Here is a 14,624-nt window from a genome sequence, read left to right as displayed (position 1 = left end):
GAGTTTGTGGGAGTCATCCTGTCCTCTGCCCAGGGGCCCCTCGTTCGCTCAGCTTGGCTGGGGACTGGAGAGTCAAGAAGGGTGCTATCTCCCCAGAGGCCAGGTGGCCTGCCTCTGCCCGCCCAGCCCCGGGGGTCTGACAGAGCCCCTGCACCGCCTGGGGAAACAGACCTTGGGGGGGTGCAGCCCCCCGACCCCATCCAGGGCTGCTAGGGAGGGGCGGTGGGGGGGAGAACCACCCGTTACAGAGCACGCTGTCAGGCTGAGCAGACAGGACCCCTCCCCGCGCCCCTCGACGCCCCTGTGCAGGCCCCTGGTACTCACGAACGCTGGGTTCGGGGGCGTGAGGCGTGGGAACGGAAAGCGCTCAGAGCAGAGGGATTACAGTGCAAAGGGGCCAGTGCAGCCGCCAGACCCCACCCCGGACCCAGAGCGCCCGGCCGAGAAGTGGGTGCTGGGCTGAACGCAGAGCCTTCAGCCAGGGCAGGTGTTAGATGGCGCTCCCACGCAAAGCTTTGTCACCCAGGAAAGACAACGGCGAGTGGCCGCTCCCAAGGGTGTCCAGCCCCCGGCCCAGGAGGCTGACACTCAACGGCTTCTGACCCCAGGAATCTTCCAGACAATCAGCCAGGCCGCAGAGGGCACTCTGCAGGCTGCGGCCCCACCTGCCCTCCCCACCGTGCCCACGAGTCCCGCTGGCTCTCACACCGGCCTCCCTAGGAAGGTGCGCCGCAGGTGGACCGGCGTCTGGGGAAGCAGCCCCCCATCCCCCACTCCGTGGGCCTCCCAGGGGACGGCTTCTGCCCGCGAGTGGTCAGCAGGGGCCCCGCTGGCAAGGCCGAGAGCAGGAGGCCAGCCATCCAGGGCATGAGGCAAGCCCGGCCCCCTCACAGACTGAAGAGGTCTGGGCTGGAGCGGCCGGGGCTCTGCCGCCTCGAACCTGGGCAGCACACGACCGTGTGGGGGAAGCTGACACAGGACAATGCGGGTAGAGGGTGAAGGCGGGTGGGCGGCCGGCCGCAGGCCGTGCTTGAGCGAGGGACCCCGAACCCTGCGCGGGGCCAGCTCTGGCGCCAGGCGGCTGGGGGGCGGGCTCTTTGGAAAAGGGGGCTGCTCACCCCTCACCGGAAGGGAGGGGACACCCGCTTGCCCAGGGCCCCCTCGTCTCCCCAGGGAGCAAGTACGGTCTTCTGCAACGAGACACCAGCCCCCCACCTGTCCCATCGTCCTGACGGGGACCGAGCTGGCCGGGCGCCAGCACCGACGGGAGGGAAAGCGGGGTGGGGGTCACTCCAAACAGCCTGAAACGCCGAAGACAGCAGTGGCCCTTCCCGCCCGCTGACGCTCCATGGCTGGGGCCTGGGGCCCCACGTGCCCCCCGGGGCTCCCCCGGGAAAGGGCCTGGCTGGGGTCACACCAGTTCGTGCCACTCCGGCTGCCGCCCTGGGAAGGCGACTGCCCTGCCGGGTCCAGAGACAAGCAGTACTGAGAACGACGAGGGGGCGCAGCGCGTCTCAGGCTGAGCAGTGACCGGGCTGGGCCCACGGTCCAGACGGCCGGGCGCGGGCGGGGCGGGGCGGGCCTAGGTCAGCTGGTGCGGGGCCTCCAGCATCTCCATGAGGAAGGTGTCGATGGGCGTGTCCCCGATGAGCTTGAAGAAGAAGAGGTGCTCCAGGCACTTGAGGCCGATGGAGCGCAGGGCCGGCAGGCGCAGCAGCAGCTTGGCGAACCTGCGGGACACGGGCGTGAGCGCGCGCGGGCGGCCCCCCCTCCCACCGGGCGCCCGCTGCCTCCTGGGAACGGCCCTGCCCGAGCTGCGACAGGAAGGAGCGGGCCCGGCGGGCAGCGGACAGAGCCAGGCGGGGCCTGGAGGCGGGACAGCACGGGGCGGGCACAGAGACCCCGGAAGAAGCCCCCCGGGGGACGACTGGGATGAAGAGACAGCCTGGGGCGGCGGATCGGGCCTCTGGGGAGTTAAAACACGCGGCTTCCTCCAGGGGTCGAGGGCGCCTCAGCGGGCTGCAGACGCCGCGGCTGCAGGGGGGAGACCGGAAGTGCGGCCGCCCCTGAGCTGGGGCGAGTCTGTGCCCGAGCAAGCCATGTCCTAAGGCACTGGCGCCCCATGCCCCCGAGCCAGGCTCACCCCATTCCCAGAAATGGCTCTGTTGGAGCGAAGCCTGAGCCCAGGACACCCCTCCAGCCCTGCCCAGCCCCAGGAGGGGTACGGGAGACGTCCGGCTCGGCCGCTGTCGCCAAGGGCAGTGCCATGTGGGGACGGGGCCAGATGTCCCTCCAGGGACATCCATGTCTGCCCGGTCCCCCCACAGGGACCCTCAAGGGGCTGCAGGGCTTTGGGACCTCGTTAATTATGAACCGTGTCGGTACTTCAGGGGCAAACGCGTGTGGCTGACTGCCACGCTACCCACAGTTTCTAGGCAAAAACGCAGCCTCGAGCCTGGAATGGGGCCCGAGAGCGAGCTGTTTTCTGCTGAGTTGGCGGGTGGCTGCGGCGGGCGGCCAGAGAAACAGGCCTGCGCCCTCCATCCGGGAAGTTTCACTCTAAACCAAACCAGATGACGGCTGAGCAGCTATCGGACACAGTTAACCGTGTGTGCGCCAGCCGGCGGACGAGGAGCGGGCACCTGCTGTCCTCGCAGCCCCTAGGAGATGCCCTTCTGCAGGGAGGGAGGAGAATCGCGACAAGGGCCTCGGAACACCACGAAGCCACCTACTGTGCTCCCGGCGCCACGGACCGGGAAATGGGACAATCCCAGCCCTCTGGGGTTCGGCCAGGCAGGCGAGAGAGGCACACCCCACAGTGGGACCACAGAGCTCTACTCCGCAGGCCTTCACAAGGCACCTACTATGCTCTGGCATCCGACCCTGCCAGGCGTAAGAAGCCAAAGCCCTGGCTCTAATGGTTCCCTTGAGATGGCAGGAAGCACAGCCTTCTCCACACCGTCTACAAGGATAAGCACCTACTGTGTGCAGACGCCGGACCCATCTTTTTGGTGGGGCTACAGTGAAGCATGCTGGGGCCTAGCGTGCCCCATCCTCACTCGGAACATGCCAGGTACTCCCCACCCAGGCTGCCCTCGACCCAGGAGGAGCGCTACCTCCTAATTTATACAGAAGTGTCCTAACAGCTAGTGGCGGTCTTGCTCGGGCAGGCAGGCTGCACCCGAGCTCCTGAGGTCCTGGCAGGACCGAGGCCACAGCCAGGGCTCACCTCCCTGGCTGCTCGGGGTACTTGTGTTTGCAGTAGGCCTCCAGGGACGCATACACCTTCTCCCGCAGTGCCTCCACCTCGGCCGGGTTCGAGAGCCCCTTGGAGTCTGCGAGGAAGAAGGGGTCGTTGGTGAGAACCCCTCGCCCAGGAAACCACCCGGGGACCTGGGCACTTGGGCTGGCTCCCTGCAGCCCCCGGCTCAGGAAGCGGGCAGCTCTGAGAACGGTCCCCTCCACGCAGCGGCTAAAGCCCCACAGCCCCCGGGGCAGTCTGTCCACCCATCTCTGACACCGCCTGGACAGTCCGGGCTCCAGACCCTCGGTGCTAGAAGCTCATGGGGCCTGCCCCTTCTGGCGCAAAGCAGTGCCACGCTTTGCACAGCAGCTCCCAGGAGGCCCAGCCAGGGGCCTCGCCAAGCCCCCAGGACGAGGGTGGCACATGGAGCCCCACTGTGTGCAGAAGCCACCTCGTGGGACCCTCACAAAGGCCACGAGAAGGTGGAGGCACGGCCATTCCCCGTCATAAACAGCAGACCGTAGCTCAGCGTGGGGAGGCCGGGCGGCTGACGCCGTGGTGCCCGTGAGCAGGGGCGGGAGGGGAACCGCGGCGCAGACCACGTCCCGGTGTGGGGGGGACCGGGGGCGGGGGCCATACCGGGGTGGGGGACCGGGGGCGGGGGCCGTGCCGGGGTGGGGGACCGGGGCGGGGGCCGTACCGGGGTTGAAGAGCACGATGGCGCGCAGGCAGCCCAGCTCCGTCTTGTCCATGTGCATATCTCGCATCTTGGACACCAGCTCCGTCAGCACCCTGCAGCGAGGCGGCGAGCACCAAGGCCCAGGTCAAACCGTGCCCCTAGCCAGGGCCCCCACCAACACCCGCAGGGCTTGGGGAACCCGGCGTGGCCCCGCAGGGCAGCGGAGAAGGGTTAAGGCCACACAGGAGCTGCCCAGACAGGGCCTGACGCCTGCCGTGCAGCCCCGCCCAGTCTCACCCAGGGGAGGGCGCTCTCTGCCTGCAGAGGGTCTGCGTGCGGGCGTCTACTCTGAGACCCTGGACATGAAGAAGGGACCTCGTGGCAGCCGAGCCAAACCGAGCCAGGGGCCTGGACACTGGGGGCGAAGTCCACGGCCGCCGGACCTCAGCTGCAGACGGGGCAGGGCAGCCTGGGGCTCAGCCGGGCACCACCTCATAACCTCTCCCGTCTGTGCCCGCGAGAGCCCTTCCCGGGGACGCGGCTTCCCAGATCTCAGCTAGCCACCCGGGGGGCGCTATGTGCCCCCTCTCGTCACCAGCCACTTCCGGGGCGAAAAGCAACCCACCTACCCTCCGGGGAGCCGTCTGTGGGGAGCCGGTGGGCCTCACGCCTGGTCCCTGCACGGTGGCAGTGTCCTGGACCCCCCTGGCCTATCTACAGCACCCCACACAGCCCGGGCGCCCACCCTCAACAGCCCTCTGCCAGCCCCAAAACTTGACAGTTGTGTCCAGTAAGTGGCAAGGGGTGGGGAGGTCAGGCCAGAGGGGAGCAAGGGGAGGTGGCCCTGGACAGTGCCCCCGAGAAGCTCAGGCCTTTCCCTGTGGGCCAGGGGTCCCAAGTCCATGCAGGATGGTGAAGGACACGCCTGCAGCATGGGAAAGATTTGGGGAGCATGGAGGATGGGGTGGGGCAACATGGGCTCGTGTCATGCAGCCTCGGGCCGTCTGCTCGTGGGCGGGGGCTGGCTGAGAGCTGGGGCGGCGGCCATCTGTGTGAGGGGCTGGGCCTCTCTGTGGCCGCTCTGGGCCACCATCACTGTCACCTCTCTAGCAGCTGGGACCGTGGGGCTGTCAGCTCCGTGCGTGGCTAGCGCTGCGTTGCTAAAGCGAATCCCAGAGGGATCACACTAAAAAAAGCTTCTGCGGACAATAAACACTACACTCACAGCCCCTTTCCGTGGGGTCAGCTTGCTCAAGGCCCTGAGGAGTCCTGCGACAGACACGTCCACGCACTGTTTAGGCCAGCGCCTGCCCACAGCACCTGGCCGCAACACCTTTCTGCACGTGGTGCACCCCGGGCAGGGCCGGTCCCTCAGCTCTACCTGAACCGGCCGCAGAGCAGCGGTTTCTACAACGATCCCTCCCACCCCACCGGGCAAGAGTGGGGGCCTCTGCTCACCTGCAAATCAGGGCTCCGAACTCGGGGCCTTGCCTTGGACCCCTCCCCTTGGCCTTCCCCTTTCCCCCTCACCACTCCCGTGCTGCAGCCCCCCCACCCCACCCGGGGGACCCTGCAATGCCCCTCCCAGCCCCTCCCGCTCCAGCCGGCTGGAGCAGACGCCCAGGTTCCCAGGAGGCCCAGGCCCAGCGTGGACCCTCTGGGCTCACAGGCAGGGCCAGCCGGAGACAGGGGCGGGCAGCTCGTGTCCAGCCCGCCTGCTGGACAGCAACCTGGGTGGACACAGAGCCGGCGGCGGCCGCCCCCGGGGTGGCAGCGAGGAGTGGCATGCCCGGGGTCCAGGCACCGGGAGCAGCGGCTCAGACGCCGCTGACCACACGAGGCCCACGCGGGCTGCGACGTGTCACAGTCACAGCCCAGAAGCGCCTGGCGCGTGACACGTGAGGGACACGGTGAAGCCGCGTCCGCAGCACGACGCACGCCTGCCTTTATGGAAGCGCCCTTCCCACACACGGCTTAGGGAACGAACCGGAAGGGGGACCGCGGGGGTCCCGTCTGTCCCTGCGCGTCTCTGCTCCCGCGTCCGCGGCCCCTGCAGACAGAACAGACGCCCACCTGTCGAAGATGGCGCCCACGCCGGCGCTGTGGGCGCTGTTCCGGTGCACGTGCAGCCCGGTGGCCAGGAGGATCCCGTCCTTCACGGCGATGGACCGGTGGGAGAAGGAGGCGATGAGCAGCTCGTTCCAGCCTGGTGGGGGACGCCGCGTCACTCGGCTGTCTCCGGGCCCGCGGGCCGCCCTTCCCGACCCCCGCGCGCCCCCCCGAAGGCGGCGTGTGCCCCAGGCTACCCGAGGGGCTCCGCAGAGCCCTGACCCCAAGACGGCCGCCCAGGAGAGAGGTCCCTCGGCACCTACGTTCGGGAACGCCTCTGTCTTCCACAGCGCACACGGCACAGTGAAGGCCCTGAGCAGTCCCGCACAGAACGCTGGCTGTGTGACGCGGGCCTGAGCGCGCGTGCCCAGGGCTCGCTTTCTGCAAGCGCAGGATGCTGGTGCCCCCGAGCGTGTGGGGGGACGGGGCTCCGCGTCTCTCTGGGGCGGCCATGATAGCAAGCACTCAGAGACCAATGTGTGTGACGCGGAAGACCCCAGGACAGTGAATTATGGAGCTAGACCAAGCGTGTCAGAGCCGCAGGCCAGCCCGATGCTCCCGGCACATGAGCACGGCCAGATCGGAGCAGGATCGGGGGCTTAGGCCACAGAAAGGAAACAATGTCCGTGCTCATCCTGTGGCCTGGAGGACGTGACCCCACCTTCCGTGAGAACAGCAACAGCGATGCCCACAGGCCGCACCCCGGAGTGCCCAAACGGATCCAGGCTTGAGGCTGACGAGGCTAAACGTGTTACCCCTTTAATCCTGACTGCAACCCGGCAGAGCAAGAGCCAGCCCCGTGTTACGGAAGGGGAAACTGAGCCCCACGGAAGGGAGGGGGCTGCCCTGCCACACGGCACGTCAGGACGCCCGCCCCGACGCCCCCGGCCACTCACCGGCCCTCAGCAGGATGACCTGGTCGTCCAGCGGCAGCTCAGAGAAGTGCGGGATCCGCTTGGCCCACTCGACCAGGGTGAAGAGCTGCTTGTCCGCTGCTTGGCAGATGTTGGTGACGGGGTCGTTGGGCTAGGCGAGGAAGGGCATCATGGTGAGTGCCACGTGGACGGCACCATGGCCCCCGGCCAGGCCCCGCTGTATCCGCGTGGGCTGAGTGACAGCCCCCAAAGGTGCCCACGTCCTAAGCCCCGGAACCTGCGAATGTGCCACTTCACATGGCCAGAGGGACTTTGCAGACGTCATCGAGTCAAGGATCGTGGGACGGGAGAGGACCCCGGGTGACGCGGGGGCCCAGTCCGTCACACGGGTCCTTTCTCGAGGAGGCAGGAGAGCCAGAGAGAAGGGGTGAGGGCGGAGCAGGGGTCGGAGGCGAGAAGACGCTGCTGCCCCCAAACCAGAGAAGGGGCCGCGAGCCGGGCATGTGGGGCCTCCAGCCCCGGGAGGGCACGGAAGCGGGTGCCCCCGGGAGGGGCCGGCCCTGAGGACACCTGGCTGCCTCTCGTGGGACCGATTTCAGACCTCTGGCCTCGGAAGTGCAGGAGCAGAGATGGGCTTTGTTTAAGCGTTTGGTCTGTGGTCACGAGGGCATCCGACCTGAGCCCCATTTAGTCCCACACCACGGGTGGCAGGTGCCAGTGAAGCGAGACGTGGGGGTGGGTGTTAGGGCTGGGGTGGGACTCTGATGGTCACAGCGGCCAGCTGACCGGCGGTCCTAGCTCCTCCTGCGTGGTTCCTTCCTACCAGACGCAGAGGTGGCACGGAGGCTTCTAGCCAGGAGGGCACGCTCCAGTCATTCTCACAGCTGAGGAAACCCCGGCAGGCCCCAGGGCGCCCTGCTCCCAGCTCCTGGCCCGGGGGCTTGGATGGCGGACCCTCTGGGTCCTGAGGGAGGGGGAGGGACCGGCACACCGGGAGGCTGCGGAAAGCCCTCGTTCCGGGAACCACAACCAGGGCTCCTGCACAAGCTCCCTGACAGAAACCCCCCGCCCGTGAGCATCACTCAGTCTAAACACTCCAGGCCGCGTGAAGGGCCAGCTGAGGGCTCTCTGGGGAGGCCCAGTGACAAACTGGCATGAGGCCACCAGGTGGGGCAGGGCTGCCAAGCCGTGCTGAGCGGGACATGGAGCCCCAGGGAGAGGTGTCGGGTGGGTCCACCGGGACACAGGGGGCCAGAGCAGCCCGGGGACCCCCGGTGGGAAGGGGCGGGCCCACGTTCCCTTTTCTGTCCCCTCGTAAACCTCTGGGGACACGGCCTGGACAGCCGAGCACTCCCAGGAGCAGGTCCTGTGCTCAGGCTGGGACATCACAGGCCCACAGCCGGCACCCCTGTGGGCACTCACCCCCACCATCTGTCAATGACCGGCAGCCATGGGCAGAGGGTGGCCTACATGGGGTCCCTGGGCCATGCGTGTGGCACGCCCGGCAGCTAGCCGTGCCCGAGGCCAGGGCCAGGCTCCACTCCTCAGAGCCCCGGTCTAGAAAGGATCGTGTGCCCTGCCTCTCTCTCCGTGCTACAGGGCAGCCCGTGAAGCGGGGGGCCCGGGCCCGGTGTGAGGAGGACCGGGCCCAGTGGGGTGGGGGCGCAGCGAGCCATGTGGGGAGACGGGGTGTGGGGCACACCTGATGAGCGCCCTAGGCTGACACCCCAGGAAACGGGCCTTCCCCTGGCAACTGGCCAGCAGCCCCTTCAGAGCCCCTGAGGGGCCCAGAGCAGGCCCGGGGGACAGGCTGTCACCCTAAGCCTCTCCCAGACAGGCCAGGGCCTCAAAGGTGGGCACGGAGGTCACCCGTCTACTGTGCTCCCAGAACAGGTGAACACAGGATGTGGGGGCTGGAGCTGAAGGCTATGGGCTCTGCATGGGGGGTACAGGGCGGAGCCTGGGGCCCTCCTGCGGAGGAGGGGCTGGGAGAGGTTCCGGCTCCATCTGCCGTGTGGTCGCCAACAAACACTGGACTTCTGGGAACCGCGGTTCTCACTCAGACAAATGAGCCTCGTTCAGCAGACGTTCAACGAGCTCCCACCGTGTACCTGGGCTGCAGGGACAGCCCCTGTCCTGGGAGGTGATGGCAGGACCCCTCCTCCCACAGAGGCTCCAGGCTCCCCAGGGCCAGTGCGGCCATCCTGCGTGATACTGGGTGAGGCCCCCTCCCGGCCTGGGGCCCAGGCCACCCCACAGGAAGCCACGGTGGGAGGCCAGACATGGGGAGGCAGGTACGTGCCAGTCATGGGATCCCGGGTGCTACCCAGGAGTGCCCTGCACCTGCCAGCTGCCTGCCTGCAGCCGCAGCCACGCTGCCCGCTCTGAAACCACAGGGGAGCAGCCTCCGGGTTTGCTTTTCTAAATAAAGTCCTCACAAAATTAAGAGCTGGCAACCCCTCCGTCGATCTCCCTGCTTTCCTGGACTTCCTGCTCAATCAGGAAACCCTCACGGCTGGCAACCCTCCGCTCCCGGGACGGGAGAGGCAGGACAGGCGGACGCGGCACTGCCCTGCACCCAGCCAGGGTTCACGGCGTGGCCCTGCACCCAGCCACGGGGGCCCTGTGAGCAGATACGAGGGGACCCCCCCACTCCTAAACCTGGTGTGAGGGTCATGTGTGAGCGCCCGCCCACAGGGCAGGGTCACTGTCCGTGACGGGAGCTGGCAGGGAGGGACTGTGCAGACGCCACCCTGCCTCCTGGCAAGGAGGGACACTTCACCCGCCACACAAGCCTCCCGGGGAAGGAAGCGATCGGGCTCCAAGTCCACCTGCCTGGGGCCAGGCCCACTTCGGCAGGGGCACGAGCGGACCCAGGGGAAACGGGCTCCCTGAGGAAGTGACACCTTGGCGGAGCCTGAAGCCTGACAGCAGCACGTGCAAGGCCCCGGGGGCGGGGTGGGGGCTGAGCAGGGGCTGAGCCGCTGGGAGCCGGGGTAGGATGAAGGAGAGACAGCAGGGTGCCTCGGGGCCGGCCACGCGGCTCTGGTCCCAGCCCTGAGCCCACGGCGGGAGACACAGATGAAGTCCGGACACGACACTGCCCGCGAGCCAGGGGCAGACACAGGCCCCCGGCACCCGCCAGACAATGGGCCAGTGACGCAGGACGCGCGAAGGAAGTGCCGAGCCCCAGGGGGCACGCCACGTCCGCCGGCCCCCGACACTCGGGGCCTCCCACCCCGGGCGCTTCCCGGGGCCAGGGGTCCCCCGAGCAGCCCGGGCCCTGCCGCCCCAGGGGGAGCCCGCGCAGGCCGGCACTCACCGAGCTGGGGTTCAGCCCCATGTTGGCCTCCACGTACGTCTCGGTCTTGGGCTCGACCGCCAGCTCGGCCTCCAGAATCTTCTCCACGGGCATGTCCTCGTTGGCGCTGCTCGCGGGCTCCGCCTCGGCCTCACTGCGGTCCTTGCCCCGCTGCCTCTCCTCCTGCACAGCTGCAGCGGGGGTGGCTGCTCAGCCCGGGCAGGGGCCAAGCGGTGCCCGCTGAGCCAGCGCGCCCACGCCCGTCCCCCGTCCCGAGCCTGGCCTCTGGGTGGTCGTGCGCTCTGACAACACAGAGCACACCCACCTCTCGCTAATTCACCCAACTAACGCTCACGCCAGCTCCCACCCGGGCCGGGCACAGGCACAGGCCAGGGCCAGCGGGTCCCGGCTCTCACGGAGCTGACGGGTCAGCAGGAATCCCAACAGGGAGGGAGAAGGGCCGTGAGGGCTGTGGACTCAGGCAAAGCCGGGAAGGCTTCCCGGAAGAAGAGGCAACGAGCCCGAAGGAGCAGGAGAACGGGGATAATGGCTCCAACACAGGAGGTGGCACGAGCGAAGGCCCAGAACACAGGCGGAAGGCGGAGCAGGCAGCACCGAGCGGGAGGCCCGAGCAAGCGGGGTGGTCCGGGGTGGTCCGGGGCGGACAGGTTTTGGGCAGCCCAGGAAGAGCAGCCAGTGAGGGAAAGCAGAGACGGAGGGGTTCCCTTCCTCTGTCCCCAAAGAGACCTATGTGGGGGGAAGGTCGAGGCCGGGGCGCCCACGGTGGATGCTCACAGCCCTGCAGCTGAAGCTGCCCTTTCCCAGGCCGGGCTGGGCACCTCTGGGGTCACCCCGCGGGTGGGCTACAACCTCGAACCAGAGCCAGGCTGCCAACCCCCTCGGGGCTCCTGTGGCCTCCTGAGCTGACCCCACGTCTCCTCTGCCTCTCTGGTGGGGGCAGCGAGGACCCCCAGACCAGACAGGAAGGAGTCGGCAGAGGGGAGAAGCCATGGCCTGAGGCCTGGTAGGGGGACAGGGGGTGCTGCTCACACAGCACTGCTGGAGCCTGGGCCAGCCGGTGCGTCAGCCTGGCGTGCCAGGGCGGGGCCTCCCAGGGATGTCCCCGATGCACTGTGTGGTGGGCAGCAGCACCAGGACGGGTGGCCCTCCCTAGGCTGACCCTCCTGTGGTCAGAGAAGCTGTCCTGACGCCCCCAACCCTGCCCTGCCGGACTCCCAGGGCGTCCACAGCCTCCTCGGGACCAGCTCCTCGGTCCCCACCCCAGACGTGGCCCCTGGGGACACACCTGCAGAGCACTGTGTGGGACTTCTGTGCACAGGCCCATCGGCTGCGACAAGGGCCTGGAACAGCCCCAGCCCAGGGCCACGGACCTCTGAGAGGACAGGAGCAGGCAGAGCTGGGCCCTCCTCGGGGGCCGCTCCCCAGTCCACCAGGCTCCCAGTAGGGGATGGGGACCCCCCTGAGCCAGGAGAGCCCCCAGGCCGGGCACGGGAGGCACGGGAGGCACCGGAGGCTCCCTCCCTACAGGAACGGCCGGGGTCGCGAGAACAGAGGGCGCTGGCAGTGGTCGGCCCTCGGGAGAGGGGACGGGAGACGTCTCTGAGCCACGGCGCAGCCCCGACTCCCAGGAGCACCCCTCAGGGCGGACCTCGGGGCGTGCACCCTCGTGCCCTCTGTGGACCCCCGCCCCCACACGCTGGGCCCTGCTGAAGGTGGGGAACGAGCCCCAGCCCACCCTGCTTGGGCCTAGGCCATGTGGTGGCCCCTCCCCACCTCCCCAGTGACTGTGCTGCTCCCTGGGTGACTGAGAGGCCCTAGTAAACAGCCTGCTCCCGGGGGACCCCAGCGTAGAGCGGCTGCAGGAGCCGAACATGCTCCCCCGTCACACTCCCACAGGAGCACCCAGGTCGGCTGGCTCCGACAGCTGCAGGCGCCCTGGCCCACTGCCCCGCCTCCCGCCAGGCCTGGCGTGGGGACTCGGGCCTCCCGAGAACGCCCACTGGGCCAGCCAGATGCTGCAGCCTCCCTCCCTCCCTGTCCCCCGACTCCTAACCCCACCCGGAACCCCCTCCCTGTTTCTGACCCATGCCAGGTTCATGACCCCAGGGCCTGCTCCAGACGGTCCTGAGCTGGCAGCGCCTCCCAGAGGGTGGGAAGGCCCCCCCACCAGGCCTCAGACCAGCTCGTCCGTCCCCCAGCCTGTCCCCGTGGCGCAAACAGTCCTCTGTCCTCACGGACACTGGCTGTCACGGCCACCTCTGCACCTCCAGGCCCACCCCCTGCCCTGGCTCCAAAGGCCGGAGTTTGGGGTGGCCTCCCCCAGGCCCGCCCCCCTTGGATTCTGGATGGTTTGGCCACGCATGGAACCAACAGGAGGGAAGGGGTGCCCAGGGCTCCAGTGCCCGCCCTGCCCGCCAGCTCTCAGCAGCCACTTCTTCCTAAGGCCACAGACCCCCGGCCTCTGCACACCTACCTCCCCTCCCTCCTGCAGGTTGGGGTGTGGGGGCCCCCTGCCTGCAGAGCCCACGGCGCTGTTACAGGCCCTGCCAACACCTCTCCACCAGCCCGAGCCAAGGGTTTCTCGCCGGGCCCCCACTGACAGCCGTTCAGAGATACCGGGGCTCTCTGTGCCCCCTCTGGCACCTCGGGGCTCCCTGAAGGCAGGCCCTGCACCTCTCCCCCACCCCCGTGCCAACACATGGCTACTCAGGGCCGCCCCGGGCCACGGGCTGTGCTCTCCGAGACCCGAAGGACAGACACGAGCCAGGGACTTCTCGTCCAGGTGGCGAGGCTCAAGGACGGCCAGCCGACACCGTCGGAGCTCACCGGCTGGGCTGGGGAGGCCTGGAGCCCACGCGCTCCCAGTCTGGCTCTTCTGGAAAGTGACGGCAGCTGGGGGCCGCGTGAAGAGCACAAGCTGGCAGGCAGATGGCAAGGAGCCGGCGGGGCTATGGAGGCTGGCTGGGCTCCAGCCCGCCCCCCAGCCAGGCCTCCCGACCCCTCCGCATGGGGGCGTTGGGTCACCCTCTGTCACAGCAGACAGGGTCACAGGCCAGCAGAGCCAGCCCGGCGGGAGGCAGCTACACAGGCTGACTGGGCCAGCACCCAGGGCGACAGGAACCCAGAACCCAGCAGGCCTGTGTCCCTCAGATCCTGAGAATGGCTGTGTCCTCGGCGGAACCCTAGATCCTCGGAGCCAGGACACGGGGAGGCACGAGGCTCAGCTTGACCACCAGGACAGAGGGCAGCTTACAGCGGCAGGTTCTGAGCTGCACAGCCCCAGGTCCCCAGACCCCTCTCTACCCCTGACAGCTGTGAGGCTTGGGCCAGACCGGAGCCTCGCTGGGCTCCAGCTTTCTCAGCCCTGGAACACGCGAGACAGCGCCCGTGTGGGGCTGAGTCCACGAGGAGGTGCCCCAGAGACACTCGCAGCTTGTCACCACACCTCCTGCTCCCAGGCTCCCGCCACACCACGTGGCCCGATTACGGGGGACGTGCTCGCTCTCCACAGTCCCGGGGCCCAGGGAGCCCAAGCTCGCAAGGGCGGGGAGGGGGGTTCCTCACACCTGCCTCCTCGGGGGCGGCCGAGAATTAATTAGCGAATTCTTTGTGAAGCACTTTGAAGCCGAGAAAGCCGGCAGCTCTGAGCGGCGTCATTATAAATATTATGGTTTTGTTTACAGACGGCGCAGGGGGCAGGAGCGAGCCGGGACGTGTGCTCTGCCAGCTCCGTCACCTTCTAGCTGCTGTCGTGTCTGACTCACGTGCTGCTGGCGCCGGGAAGCCTCAGGCAGGAGACGTCTGGGGACACGGGCTCCCAACCCTCCAGTCCCGAGTGTGCCAGGCAGACGATGCCGGGTGCCCCCGAGAGGACCCCCCAGAAACACGCACCTGGGAGGAGGCGCACCCCCAACACAACCAGGTCCGCAGCATCAGAGACCTGTGGACCTGAGGAACGGCAGCCCCTCGGCCGGAGTGAGACGCCCCGACCTGCCACAGACTCCGCAGCCCACCCCAGGCTCCCGGGGCCGAGAGGGAAGCTGGGAGGTGGGGAGGGGCGCCCAGGGTGGGCGGGCACCCTGGCCAGCGGACTCCCCTGCTTGGGGCACTGCCAGCCTGCTGGGACCTTCCTCTGTCCCTGGTGTGGTCCCCGGGGCAGGCAGGGCTGGATTTCACCAAAAGGCTCCGGCCCGACCGCCTCTGCTAAAGGCTTGAGCAACGGAGACCAGGAGACGGGCGCCCTGACAGGTCACGCAGCGAGGCAGGGCCTCTCAAGCTCAGAGGATGTGTCCCTCCTTCCCTAAGGGGCTCAATCCAGGGCGAGAATGTTCACGTGACACGCCCGCACCCACATGCACGCACACGCCCATGCCGTGGTCACTGCCCTCCAGCTCC

At 68.4% G+C, this 14,624-nt stretch overlaps 1 protein-coding gene across 1 annotated transcript in view; it reads right to left on the bottom strand.

Moving 5' to 3' along the window:
* Positions 1-6: 6 nt before the first annotated feature.
* Positions 7-14,624, bottom strand: part of RXRA (retinoid X receptor alpha) — a 25,026-nt gene continuing 10,408 nt past the window's right edge. Inside the window, exons 4-9 of the mRNA XM_011376245.2 lie at positions 10,230-10,399; positions 6,929-7,058; positions 5,997-6,129; positions 3,945-4,036; positions 3,230-3,335; positions 7-1,730 (exon numbers count right to left, since the gene is read on the bottom strand). Of these exons, the coding sequence (XP_011374547.1) occupies positions 1,583-1,730; positions 3,230-3,335; positions 3,945-4,036; positions 5,997-6,129; positions 6,929-7,058; positions 10,230-10,399 (779 nt within the window). The 3' untranslated portion in view covers positions 7-1,582. The remainder of the gene's footprint in view (positions 1,731-3,229; positions 3,336-3,944; positions 4,037-5,996; positions 6,130-6,928; positions 7,059-10,229; positions 10,400-14,624) is intronic.

Source organism: Pteropus vampyrus, unplaced genomic scaffold (genome assembly GCF_000151845.1).
Source record: "Pteropus vampyrus isolate Shadow unplaced genomic scaffold, Pvam_2.0 Scaffold289, whole genome shotgun sequence".
Classification (NCBI taxonomy): Eukaryota; Metazoa; Chordata; class Mammalia; order Chiroptera; family Pteropodidae; genus Pteropus; species Pteropus vampyrus.
The sequence above is the reverse complement of the archived record's forward strand: the minus strand, read 5'-3'. Positions and strand labels throughout refer to the sequence as shown.